The 12,675-nt window shown below is 60.7% G+C and overlaps 1 protein-coding gene across 3 annotated transcripts in view; it reads left to right on the forward strand.

The window, feature by feature from the left end:
- Positions 1-12,675, forward strand: part of ZNF423 (zinc finger protein 423) — a 234,296-nt gene that overhangs the window by 143,991 nt on the left and 77,630 nt on the right. For all 3 annotated transcript variants that reach the window (XM_079800240.1, XM_079800238.1, XM_079800239.1), the window contains one exon: positions 1,655-1,739. In XM_079800240.1, coding sequence (XP_079656366.1) covers positions 1,655-1,739 — 85 coding nt within the window. The remainder of the gene's footprint in view (positions 1-1,654; positions 1,740-12,675) is intronic.

Raw genomic sequence — 12,675 nt, forward strand, 5'->3', positions numbered from 1 at the left:
CTTTGGCCCCTTGAGTGTGGCTCTTCCACAAAATACCACGGCCTGGGCGAGTCTATTTTGAAGGAGTGGCGTTAGAAGAAGTTTAAGTTTAAAAAATTTGGCTCTCAAAAGAAATTACAATTGTTGTGCTGTTGATATTTGGCTCTGTTGACTAATGAGTTTGCCGACCACTGCTCCAGGGTGTTCTCCTTCTGCCCGGGCCTCTGCGGCTGTGCAGGGCCAGGCTGGGGAGGCAGCCCTGGCCTCAGGCCCTGGGCTCAGCGTTGCTTCTCCTGGGCCCCTGCCCTCCCCCGGGAAGCGGGGATGGGAAAGCAGCTGCTTTGAATGCCAGGTTCTGTGTGTGATTGTCGCCTAGCGGGGCTGAGGCTCCAGAGCGGGAGGGCGTCTCTCGGGGATGGAGACGGGGAGACAGACAGAGAGGAGGTGTTGGGGCGAGGAGGGGGCGGCGGCCCAGGGTGCAGCGGGAAATCAGGGTGAGAGAGAGAGAGAGAGAGTCAGTCCTCACCTGCCTCTCCCACCAGCCTGGGGACCGACAGCCCTGCCGTTGCCCTCTGCTCTGAACGTGGGCGCCCCGCCTCGCAGGCAAGGCCACGGGACGTCTTTGAGCCGGGCTGCCGGGTCCACGCGCACCTTCGCGGGTGTGGTGTGGTGAGCCTGTGTGTGTGTGTGCACACGTGGGCACAGGCGTCTGCGGGAATGGCCACGGGGGTGCGTACCTGGATGGGGCTGTGCACACGGCGTCAGAGGCTGCAGGTGCATGTCGGGACATGGAGATGGTGGGCGTGGCTACGGGGGTCCAGGGAGGATGTCGAAACTGTGTTAGGGAAGAGACTGGATGTCAGCCTGCGTGAACTTGTGGTCTTCACTCCTCGGGGGGTGTTGCGGGGCTATGCACCTGTGATGTGGGGAGCTGGTTGTTGTGTGGGGTGTGGGGGTGTGTTCAAGAGGGGCTTGTGTGTCACTGGTGAGTTGGGGTGAGGGGAGCATGGGGTGTACATATGTGTGTTGCATGTCTGTGTGTGTCCTCATGTGCATGTCCAAGCCTGTGTAGATGGCTGTCTGGATGGATAGATAGGTGTGTTTGTGTGTGTGTGTGTAGGTAGGTGGACAGATGGGTAGATGAATAGTTGAAGAGACGGATGGGTGGGTGGATGGGTGAAGAGGATGGGTGGATGGGTGGAGGATGGGTGAAGAGGAGGATGGGTGGGTGGAGGATGGGTGGGTGAATGGGTGAAGAGGAGGATGGGTGAAGAGGAGGATGGGTGAAGAGGAGGATGGGTGGGTGGGTGGAGGATGGGTGGGTGGGTGAAGAGACAGAGGGCAGGCAGGTGGAGGTGGGTGGATGGACTGGCACACTCTCCCATGGGCAGCCTCCCTCAGCTTCCTCGCATGGCTCTGCTGTGAGCTGCACGTGGGAGGGGAGGGGGGGCAGGCCCCGCAGGCCTCGCAGGGAGCAGCTGCTCTGGAATGCAGCCCGACCCCGTTTCCCCGGCTGGAGAGCTGGTTCGGAAGCAGGCGGGAAGAACACGGCCCACGGCGACTCGGGGGGACCAGAGCCATTCGGGGAACCCCGAGCGGAGCTGCAGGACCTCCTGACTCTGCTCTCCCCTCCCTCCCGCCTGGCTAACTCCTTCCTGTTTCGGTTTCCAAACAGAAAAAGACCTACCAGTGCATCAAGTGCCAGATGACCTTCGAGAGCGAGCGGGAGATCCAGATCCACGTGGCCAACCACATGATCGGTAAGGGGGCCGCTCGCGCTCGCCGGCCGCGCTGGGGTCGCGGGCTTGAGTTCCTGTCTTCACGGCCGGCTCTGAGGGCGAGGGCTGGGACGTGGCTGCTGTGGCGGGGCATTTCGGATGGGAGAGCGAGGGCCGGAGCTGGGCTCCTTCCCCATCCAGCCTCCAGTCCCGGCTCCGCTCCCATCACAGCCCCACCCCACAGCCTCTTCACCTCCCAGCTGGTTTCCCTCTGCGTCCGGGACGAGGTGCTTTCCCGCGGTCAGACACTCGGGCCCTTGTGCTTCCGTTTCGTATGTCATGACGTTGAACGGACTTAACGGCTCACACCTCCCACGGAGCGTGGTGGCTTCCTCGGGCCCATTGTCCCAACAGGATGCGCACAGGTTCCTCTTTCAGCGGGTTGCACTTCACAAAAGTCCGCCTTCCCGGGAGGGGAGCTTTCCGCGGCCCGAGAGGTGGTGTGGTTCATTTGCCGTCCGTGGGTGGGCGTGGTCCCCTGGCAGGGGCCTCTGAAGAGAGAGGCGGTGGGGGTGGTGGCGCCGGCTCGGAGCTCTGCAGTCCTGCTGTCCGGGATCATAGGTGGAGGTGTGGCCGCCTTCTCCAGGACCCTGCCGTCGGAGACGTGGGGGTCAGTCTCGTGTTGAGTTTCCTGATGATCACTTCCGCCCTCCTTCTCTTCCTTGAAGTCTCTTCATTACAGTCTTTTTTTTTTATTAATATATTTTATTGATTTTACAGAGAGGAAGGGAGAGGGAGAGAGAGTTAGAAACGTTGATGAGAGAGAAACATCGATCAGCTGCCTCCTGCACGCCCCCTACTGGGGATGTGCCCGCAACCAAGGTACGTGCCCTTGACCAGAATCGAACCTGGGACCCTTCAGTCCACAGGCCGACGCTCTATCCACTGAGCCAGACCGGTCAGGGCTCATTATAGTCTTAACAGCGGCCATGCCACAGAGGAGTTTTGAAAAACCTTTGCATGGTTGTGAACATAAAAACAAACCATGGACGGGTACTGGGAACGAGTTCTCACGCACCGAGCACACCCGTGTGTACGCCACCCGCTGAGGAAGCCGGCCTGTCCTGCACCCAGAACCCCCTGTGTGCCCTCCCCCCCTCACCCCCCCACAGAAGGTCACCCCCATCCTGGCGCCCAGCAGCTTAGGTTGCGCTGGCCTGTTGGTGCTAAATGAGTTCGTGCCGGCTCCGCTCATTCGTATCGGCGTCTTTGGCCGTTCATGTGAGCGCCTGTGGCTGGACGCTGTTCCTGTTCACGGGTGTGTCACATGCCATCCTGTGGCCACATTGCCATCCACCCGCTCCCATGGGCACCTGGGAGCTTGTGTTTGGAGTTGTTTCCCTTACGCGCTGCGTGAGCGTTCCCGTAGGTGTCGGTCGTGGTGAGCGTGTGCGTGCCGTTCTCAATGGCCGTCTCCAGGGCTGGCTGGGTGGGCCACAGGCTGGGAGTCGGCTCACCTTCAGTGGGTGGGACCACTTTCCAAATCGGCTGTCTGACAGCATGCTCCCCCAGCAGCTGTGAGAGGGACCACCTCGGTGCTCAGGGCGAGTCTGGCCCCCGGTCCCCCCTCCTCCACCCCCAGATACAGCATCGCCGTGCTCAGTGGGTGCAGGGGCCCAGCATCCCAGGGACCAGGAGCGGGTCCCCCGAAGGCACTGACCCTGACCTTGTGTGTGTTGGGGCTCCCCCGTGGTGAGGGGACGCCAGGGGCCCAGGATGGGCAGGCAGGGCCCTGAGAGCTGGGCCTGACGGGGGGACTGGCGGCTTTCTCATTTCCTCCGTTTGAAAGCGCCCTGCCCTTGTCGGGGAAGAAAACCACCTGTCCGTCACGGCCGCCGGGAGCGCGTCCCGGGGCGTCGGGAGGTGCAGATGAGGATGTCAGCAGGCGTGGGCCTCGAGCAGGTGCACGCGCTTCTGCTTGTGAGCGTGAGGGGCGCGCCTGGCTAATGGGCCCGCAGCGATTTCAGAGGCGCCCCTCTCGGGCGCCGTGCCTCCCCTTTGTGGGGAGCCTGGAAGCTGCGTGGTGTCTTCAGGTGGCAGGCGAGCGCTTCCTCTTTTTTAAATTTATAAATATGTTTGTATTGATTTCAGAGAGGGAGAGAGAGAGAAACACCCATGATGAGAGAGAATCATGGATCGGCTGCCTCCTGCACATCCCACACTGGGGATGGAGCCTGCAACCCAGGCATGTGGCCTGACCGGGAATCGAACCCTGACCTCCAGGCTCACAGGTCCACACTCAACCACGGAGCCCTGCCGGCTGGGCAAGAGGCTTCCTGATGACTAGGGTGGTGGGTAATGTGAAAGGAGGAGTGATGGGCCTGGTGTGAGTGGGGGGCTGGGCGTCAGGGGCCTGCCCAGAGGGGGACAGGGACCCTCACCCGCACCTGCTCTGCCATGCTGTCTGCTGGCCGGGGATCCAGGGACCTGGGGAGCAGGCAGCAAGGAGCTGTGGTCTCAGAGCTGAGGTGTCAGCCCAGGCGAGACGTTTATGCACTAGCAGGTCTCACGAGGCACGAGCTAGTGACCCTATGGGCGCTGTACCCACTCTGGGTCTAGCCTGCCCCCCACCGCCCGCCCTCCCCTGGCCACGCCCACTTGATTGATCCGAGAACATCGGCTGAGCAACAGCTGTAGGCGCATGCTGGGTGGTCTCTGTTCCTTCCCGCATCCCCTGGAAGACGCCACAGCAGACCCTGCGCAGCGAAGGGCGCGGTCACGTCGGGGAGGATGGAGCAGGGGCCATGGCTGAGCCCACACGTGCCAGGCCCCGTGCAGGTGCCACTCGTCCGTCTCCCAGAGGAGGCTGCCCGCCCCCCCACCTCCTCCCAGCCAGGAACTCAAGGAGCCAAGGCCTTGCCTGTCCAGTGTGGCTCAGGGGTTGAGCGTCGACCTATGAACCAGGAGGTCACAGTTCGATTCCCCGTCAGGGCACATGCCTGGGTCTCTTGCTCGAGCCCCAGTAGAGGGCGTGCAGGAGGCAGCCGATCCGTGATTCGCTCTCATCACGGATGTTTCTCTCTCTCTCTCTCTCTCTCTCTCCCCCTTCCTCTCTGTGGCCCCTGCCAGGGCCCGTGCTGGAGGAGACCCCACTCGGCACAGTGTGGGGGCTCGGCAGCAGCTGCGTCTGTGTGTCCCAGTCCCCGCCAGTCCCTGCTGTGTTTGAAGGGGATGCTTTGTGTCCCCAACCTGGTGCCTTGGGCTGAGGCACTGGGGAGCCATTGAAGGTTCTGGAGCCGGGTGTGGCCTGGACATGGCTGCGTGCTGCAGGGATGTCAGCCTGGCGGCAGTGCTGAGGAGGGTGGAGGAGGACAGAGGCCGCCTGGTCTGGCCCAGAGGTGAGGGCATGAGACGGTGGTGGCTAGGGACAGAGATGGGGAGGTGAGAGGCTATATTTGGCTTGTTCCGTGTGCCCCGTCGGCCCTGGTGGCTGGGAAGGTGGCAGGGCTGACAGTGGGAGGTGTGAATGGAGGAGAGCCAGGCACCGGAGCCCTGGCGGGGGCGGAGGGAGGCTCTGTAGTTTCAGAAAAGCTGTTGGGGCCCGGTCCCCGTGGACAGCTTCCCCCACTAAGTGGCCCGGGCCCAGCGTGGCCGCCTGGCGCTAGTGGCACCAGGGGGCCTGGGCGGGCAGAGCGGCCCGTTCAGCCGGGCGGCCTTCTCATAAACCCGGGGCCTGGGGTCTGAGCAGGCCTCCCCGCGGACCCGGCTGCTGGAGCCCTCCCCGGGGGACGCTAAACGGGCCTGTTTACAGCGGGGCCTCTCTGTGCCTGTGCAGCCTCCGGCCGGCCGGGAGTTACGATGACTCGGGGACACAGACACGTCGCCTTGGAAACGTGTCCCCAGCACCCCTCTCGGGCGGCAGCTGGCCGGGCAGTGGTGTGGAGCTCATGGACGGGCGAGGGCCTTTTGAAATCTTCTAGCACTGGGGTCGCCTTTGAGTCCCCCTCCCCACGGAGAAGGAGGCCCCCCTGGGCTTCCCCAGCTTTTAGACACCCCTCTCCCCCCAGACCCCCGCCCCCCCGCAGCCACTTCACACACTTGGGACAAGCACAGCTCTGTCTTGCTGGCCTCCTGCCCGCATGGCCTGGCTCTGCCCAGCCACCCGTCCCCACCTCCCATCAGCCCCCCACTGCCCCCGGCCCCCCAGATGCTGACAGCAAAGGCCCCCCGTGCTCCCCGGGGCCTTTGGGCAAGGGCTGAAGGAGAGGCCTGTGGGCGCCGGTCAGAGGCAGGCCCTCCGGTGGCTGGAGAAGGAGTTGGCCCTGGTGTGTTGAACATGTATGTGCGAGGCGTGTGTAGCCCTCCCAGGGCACTGGGGGGCCTCAGACCCCCAGGAGGAGGTTTGCGGGGGAGACCTGCCCCCCCTCGTCCGCCTGTGGACGTTTCTCCTCTCAGCCTCTGTCGGATGAGCGGCTGGGTACGGGGGCTGAGAACGTGTCCTTGAAAGAATGAACTTGCTGTGACCTGGCTGGGCCCCCCAGGGAGTGAGTGGTCGGCTCTGGGCCCTGGTGTCCTTGCTCAGGGCTCTGTGGGCCCCTGGGGAGCCCGAGGAGGGTCAGGGGGGCAGGGACCGGCCTCGGGAACCTCGTCAGGAACGCTTGCCCTCTGCGTCCTTGGGAAGTGGGTGGCCCTTCGGGCCGGCAGCCGGGCCATCCCTGGGCATCGGCCATTCTGGGCTCGGCGCGTTCTTGGTCCGCTCAACCCCTTTCCCGGCGCCTCTGAAGGGCCGGGCTTTGCTGTGGGCGCTGAGCGGTGGAGGCGCGTAGATCGGCCTCTGACCCCCAGCTCAGGCCGCCCCTCCGTGCCGGGCCGGGGTCCTTGTCTGTCTGTCTTCTCTCGGCGGCAGGATGGGCCCTGGTCCACCTGGGGGGGTGTCTGCTCAGAGTGTGTGTGTGTGTGAGAGAGAGAGAGAGAGAGAGAGAGAGAGAGAGAGAGAGAGAGAGAGGGAGAAGGAGAGAGGGAGAGGGAGGGAGCTTTTCTGCCTTCTAAGTCTCCAAGGAGCACCTCCCGGAGCCGCCTCTCCCTGCGGAGCTCGGTGCCGGTTCAGGACGGTCCTGCCACGACGCTGAGCTGTGCAGGGAGCCTGTGACCCAGCTCTCCCCTCCTTTCTTACTCCCCACCTCCCGTAAGAGGGCATCGTCGCTTCCCCCCTTAACAGCCCCGCCCGGGGTTCGGGGTGCCAGCTGTGAGCGCAGCCGGGCCTCTCCCACGCAGCGTGCACGGACCCCGCCAGCCCCCGCTCCCTCTCATCGCGCCGTGGTGAGGACGCGGGCTCGGAGTGTTACTGGGGTTCTCTCGTTCACCCTGTTACCGGGTAGAGGTTAGGAAGCACCGTTCCGGGGGATCCCTCGTGCCTCCTGTTCTGGGCGCCAGGCAGTTGGAAAGTTTTGTCATCAGCACATCTGTCCTTCGTCGCACGGTGGGTGGCCTGTTGGGCAGCGAACAGAAAACCGACGCCTGTCGGTCCACCTGCCCGCTGGGCCGTCTCCAGGCCTCTGGGAGCCTCGGGCTCGTCCCCTGGACTGGCAGGCGCTCTGTCCCAGGTCGCGGGCAGACCCGATGTGATGTCTGTGGCGGCTGGTGTCTGGGTTGAGGGTCAGCGGGGAGGGGTGTGGGGGTCCAGTCAGGGGGTTGCCAACGGTGGCTGTCTCCTGCCCGCCTGCCTGCCTGTGTTCTCTGACCTGCTTTTTGCTCTTACCCTCTGCCCACATCCGGGTCTTGCGGCTCGGACATCTGAATAACATGAGAAAACACAAGGGCCTTTAGTCTCCATCGGGGGCCTGGCTATCAAAAGCTTCCTCCTGCCACAGGCCCCTGTGCCCTGGCCCAGCCCAGGGCTCCCCTCAGAGTGGGCCCACATCTGCAGGACCTGGAGGGTGAGGAAGGAGGGAGGCTGGGCATGTCCTGGCTCTTTTGATTAAGGCATTCAGTGATGGGTAGCTCTTCCCTCTTCTCTGTGGCCACGGAGCTCTCAGATACGGAGGGAGGACCCGCTCCATCATTTGTGCAAAATGAAAATTCAGGGCCCTGTGTTAAAAAATGAAGACTTCCGCCCGGCCGCCGTGGCGTGGTGGTTGAATGTGGACCTATGACCCAGGAGGTCACAGTTCGATTCCTGGTCAAGGGCACATGCCCGGGTTGCGGGCTCGATCCCCAGTAGGAGGTGTGCAGGAGGCAGCCCATCCATGATTCTCTCTCATCATTGATGCTTCTATCTCTCTCTCTGAAATCAAGAAAAAAAATATTTTTTAAAAAAGAAAGAAAATAAAAACTTCCAAGTTCAAGCTATGAGACCAAGTTCAGGGCCCTTAACGCAGGCCGCTGTGCAGCCATACACATCTCGCACCCATGAAACCAGTGCTGTTTAGAGGCAAGAGTCTCTGAGTGGCAGGAAGCCCTGGGGACTCGGGTGTGTGGGCTGCGCTTGTGCAGGTTGTGGGCTGCACAACTCTAGGGGGCGCCACGCACACCGTCTACACGGGGCCCTGCCCGTGGCGGACCTGGAGCTCCCGCACATGCCCCGCCTCCGCGCGTCCAGATTCTCCCTCTGCCCGGGTGCTGGGACCTCCCCTCCCACCCTCCTTTCTCCTTGGCGTTTCAGGGACATGTTCCTCCGTGAAACCGAGGTGCCAGGCTCCGTGCGGGCGCTGCTGGGGCCGCTTCCGCTCCTCCGTGCCGCGCGCCCGCCGGCGGCTCCGCTGGTAACCTTTGGGGTTTGCGCGTAAAATAGAAACTCTCTTTGTAGGTCAGTTTGTCAGTAATTTTGGCAGCTGCGGGGCCACCGGGGGAATGAGGCTCGGTTCCCACTTGTCTCTCCTGCTCGGTTTGGAGACTTTCGCCGAGGCCTTCCCGGGAGGAACGCTCACCCCGCCGGAAACGCCAGCCCGCTTCCCCTGACCTGGTTTCCAATCGGCAGGAGCAGTCCCGCCTGCTGCACACACAGGGCCGGGAGGAGGAACCGGGTCCTCGCCAGCCCACGGAGGCTGCTGCCCCGGCCGTGCTTTCCCGGGCAGGTGGCGCTTGGGTGAGGCTGCGAGGAGTCGACGTTTCTGCGGAACCCGCCACTTACCTGAGCCTCACGTGGCGCTGGCCCTCCTGGCCCTGCACCACCCCTCCTGCCCTCGGTGCCCCAGCCCCCAGCCTGGGCTGCGGATATTCCGGGCATCTTCCATCGCGAGAAGCTCCCGGAGCCCAGCTGTGTGGCCCCTGCAGGGGAGAGGGGGTGGTGAGCAAGTCCTCATCAGACCTGGCCTCCACGGGCCAGGCAGTGGGACTGGGGCGCGGGCGGTTAGGTGAGGGGGGGCTGGTGGGATTGGTTGTCCAGAGAGAGCGGTGTTCAGGAAGTGCTCAGACAGGTGCCTAGCGAAGTCCAGGAGGGCTTCCTGGAGGAGGTGGTGAGGCCCTGGACTCTGGGGCCCCCCTCTCTCTATTATTTGGGGGGCCCCTGTGAAGTACTTTGGAACAAAGCATCTCTAGTTCAGGGCAGGAAGCGGGAAATTCAGTCCCACCCAAACAGTAATTCGGCTCCAACTGCGTGTGTAGGACTTACTGCCAGGACCCGAGTTGCAGAACCTCTTACCTTCCCCCCTCCCCCGGTTCCCTTCCTCCTTCCCTCTTTCTGTAAACACCGATTCAGAGAAATTCGTGGATGACACGGCCACACGCGGACCCCGGCCCAGGCCGCTGAGCATTAGGGGACATCCTGAAATGAAGCCGGGAGTGCGGGCCCGGCCGGAGCCCCCCTGAGCGATGATGATTTATTTCGGGAACGTGGCAGTCATTAGTATCGTCGGTGTCGGAGCCGAGCGAGCGCCGGGCGGGTCTGCGGCCGAGGGAGCCTTCGGGCCATTACGAGCTAATGGCTCAGTGTGGGCGAAGGAGGCCGCAGTCAATCTCCGAGCTGGCGGGTAATAAACGCGTTGGTCCCTTCCCGCTCCCCGCCCGGGGCGCCTGGGCTCACGGGCTCACGGGCTCCTGCTCCAGACCCAGGCCCGGCTTCGTGCCCCCTGCCCCGGGGGCTCCCACGTCCCTCCTCAGCGTGGAGAACGGAGGCTGCGAAGAGGCCCAGGACTGTGTCCATCTGGAAGCCTGGGCTCGCTCGGGAACTCTTGGTTCTGCCGGCTTGGTTTCCGGCGTCGTCCTGAGTGTGGTGCAAAGCCTGCGTGACACGCTGGGCGGCGCTACCGAGGACTCTCTCAGCGTCAGAATGGCTGGTGCTTGGATTTATGGGGTCCTGAGACCCCAGACTCCAAGTCCCACAGAGCTCGGGACCTCAGCGCTGGGGACTCCCCCGGCCCCCGCGCCCCCCGCCCCTCCTCCCCCGTGGTGTCTGGAGAGCCGCACTCCTACGCGTGACCACAATGCAGGCTTTCCACACCAACCAGGCGCAGTCCAGAGCGCGCTGTCCAGGAAGTGCGATTGCAGCCACGTGTGTGACGTACATATGGTACCAGCCACACCGAAGACAAGCCCGCGGAAACATGCTTTACCTTCTTTATTGAACTCCGGTGCCCACATTACTGGTTGTACCATGTCATCAACTAAAAAGTGACGAGAATTTTTGCCTTCTTTCTCTCACACTAAGTCTTCAAAATCCGATATGTATATTACATATTCTTATTGATTTCAGAGAGGAAGGGAGAAGGGTAGAGAGAGAGAAACATCAATGATGAGAGAGAATCATGGATCGGCTGCCTCCTTCACACCCCACACTGGGGACCGAGCCTGCAATCCAGGCCTGTGCCCTGACCGGGAATCGAACCATGACCTCCTGGTTCATAGTGACGCTCAACCACGGAGCCCCGCCGGCCGGGCAATCCAATGTGTATTTTGCAGACAGCGCATCTCTGCCTGGACCAGCCCCATCTCAAGGGCTGTGGCTCGTGGCTGGCGAGGCGGACAGTACGGCCCTGGGTGGGAGCGTCCTTGTTCCTGGTGGGACGTGGGGGCTGCGGGCTCACGAGGGAGCAGGGCTCCCCTTCGTGGGAGGCTCCGGCATCAGTGGCAGAGACCCTGATTTCCATCTGGACTTTGGAAACCGGCAATCGCCACTTGCCGTCTTGCCAACCCTCCCTTCATCACAGCTACTCCGGGGGTGGCCCCCAAGACGCCGCTCCTGCGCGGAGGGAGCCCCGAGACCCTCAGCTAGAGCAGGAGGCCCAGGCAGCCCCACGGGGAGAGAGGAGCACCACAGCCCAGGCTTCCTTCTTGCTTCTGGCCTTGGGGGAGCAGAACCTGGGCACTGCCTGCTGGCACGTGGCCTCCCGCCTGCCAGTGCCCAGGGGTGCAGATGGTGGGGGAGGGGCACCAGCTCTCTGCCTGATGCCCTCACCACCCCCCCCTCCCCCTGCCGTCCTTCGAGGTCACCTTCCCGGCCTGGCGCTGCGAAAGTGCTTCTCAGGGCTCCTCCCGCAGCCCCGGGAGATAAAGCCGGGCTGTGGGGATGGTACGCAGGGAGCCACATTCTATTTATAATATTAAAATGAGTGCATTTGTGCCTTGCTGTTCTCCGGGGTTTTTTTTCTCGTAAGGAGAAAAACACAAATTAGCATTTTTCCATTTCCATATATTGACTAGAAAAATCGCCTGCTCTCAATTAAGACCTATAGCTTTTGGGATGTATGCAACAATTTTATAAAATATTTACAGCGAGATTTGCATTTTCCACGGTGCTGCGGTTTTTCTTGTGTTTAGGGAAAGGCGCCGAGGCCTGGGAGAGGAGAGGGAGGAGAGGCGCTCTCTGGAACACAGGGGCCAGAAGGCTTCCGGCTGTTTTTCTTGCCTTCGAGGTTTCTGAGGTCGTCTTTGATAATTACCTCCGGCCAGCCATCCACCCACGGGCTATAGTATTTGTTAGCCCCGACTCCTTTTGACAAATCTATCACTTTCCCTTTAAAACTTGCGGGAATGGAGCTGTGTGTGGCTGTGGTGCGAACATTTCTTTCCGAATGTAAAAGCACGCCGTAAAGAACATAGCGATTTTCCCGGATAATTTGCAGTTGTATATTTTATGTTAATTTCACCGAAAATACTGCGCCCCTGCCAGGCTTAGTAGCGGCTCACTGTGATATGAATAATTTCTAGTGAATCATTTTTTTTCCCTTCATTTAAGATTTGGCACCTTTTTAAGATTTTAATAATAGCAACAAGGAGGAAGATTTAGAACAAGTGAAACATTAGTGCCAAAGAAATTCACGTTGAGCGCTAATGTGAGCTCGCACGAATAATTACATGGAAAGCAGTTGCCACAGATGTTTTTCCTTGTAACGTAATAACTGTTTACCAAACTGTTTATTTTAGGCCTTTTGGTTTATAATAAAATATTTATCCATTCTCAGCTGTAATAAAAAAATATTGACGAGATGCTATAGAGGTTTGAAAAGACGATTGATCTGTTTATTTTCCAGGAAGCGAGCGTGGTATCAAAGTTCTATTTCGGTGGATGGGTCAAGGTTAGCGGAACCGGGTTCCGTTTTAGAGTCTGTTCCCTGATTTACTGGTTGAAAGCCGATTAGGTACAAAAAATCAGTATTTCGTTAGCCTGTTGTTGGGTCGGGATATTGGTAGATAGCGTAATTTAAATTTTTTTATTTATTTATTGAATTGAGAGAGAGAGAAACATTGATTTGCTATTCCACTTATTGATGCATTAATTGGTTGCTTCTTGTATGTGTCCTGACTGGGGATCGAACCCGCAACCTTGGCGTATCGGGATGCCGCTCCAACCAATTGAGCTATCCGGTCAGGGTCTAGAGAGTGTACTTTAAATAGAATCCTTAGATCTGAGTCCCTCTAGTGCACTGGGAAATATCAAGCTGCCGTCCATATGAGTCAGAGGGGATCTGGGGGTGGGGGTGGGGGCATGAAGGTGCTGTTGTCACATTTAGGTTCAGGCAGGAGCAGGGGCTGCTGGGAGGTC

This window comes from Cnephaeus nilssonii (genome assembly GCF_951640355.1).
Source record: "Cnephaeus nilssonii genome assembly, chromosome: 20".
Classification (NCBI taxonomy): domain Eukaryota; kingdom Metazoa; phylum Chordata; class Mammalia; order Chiroptera; family Vespertilionidae; genus Cnephaeus; species Cnephaeus nilssonii.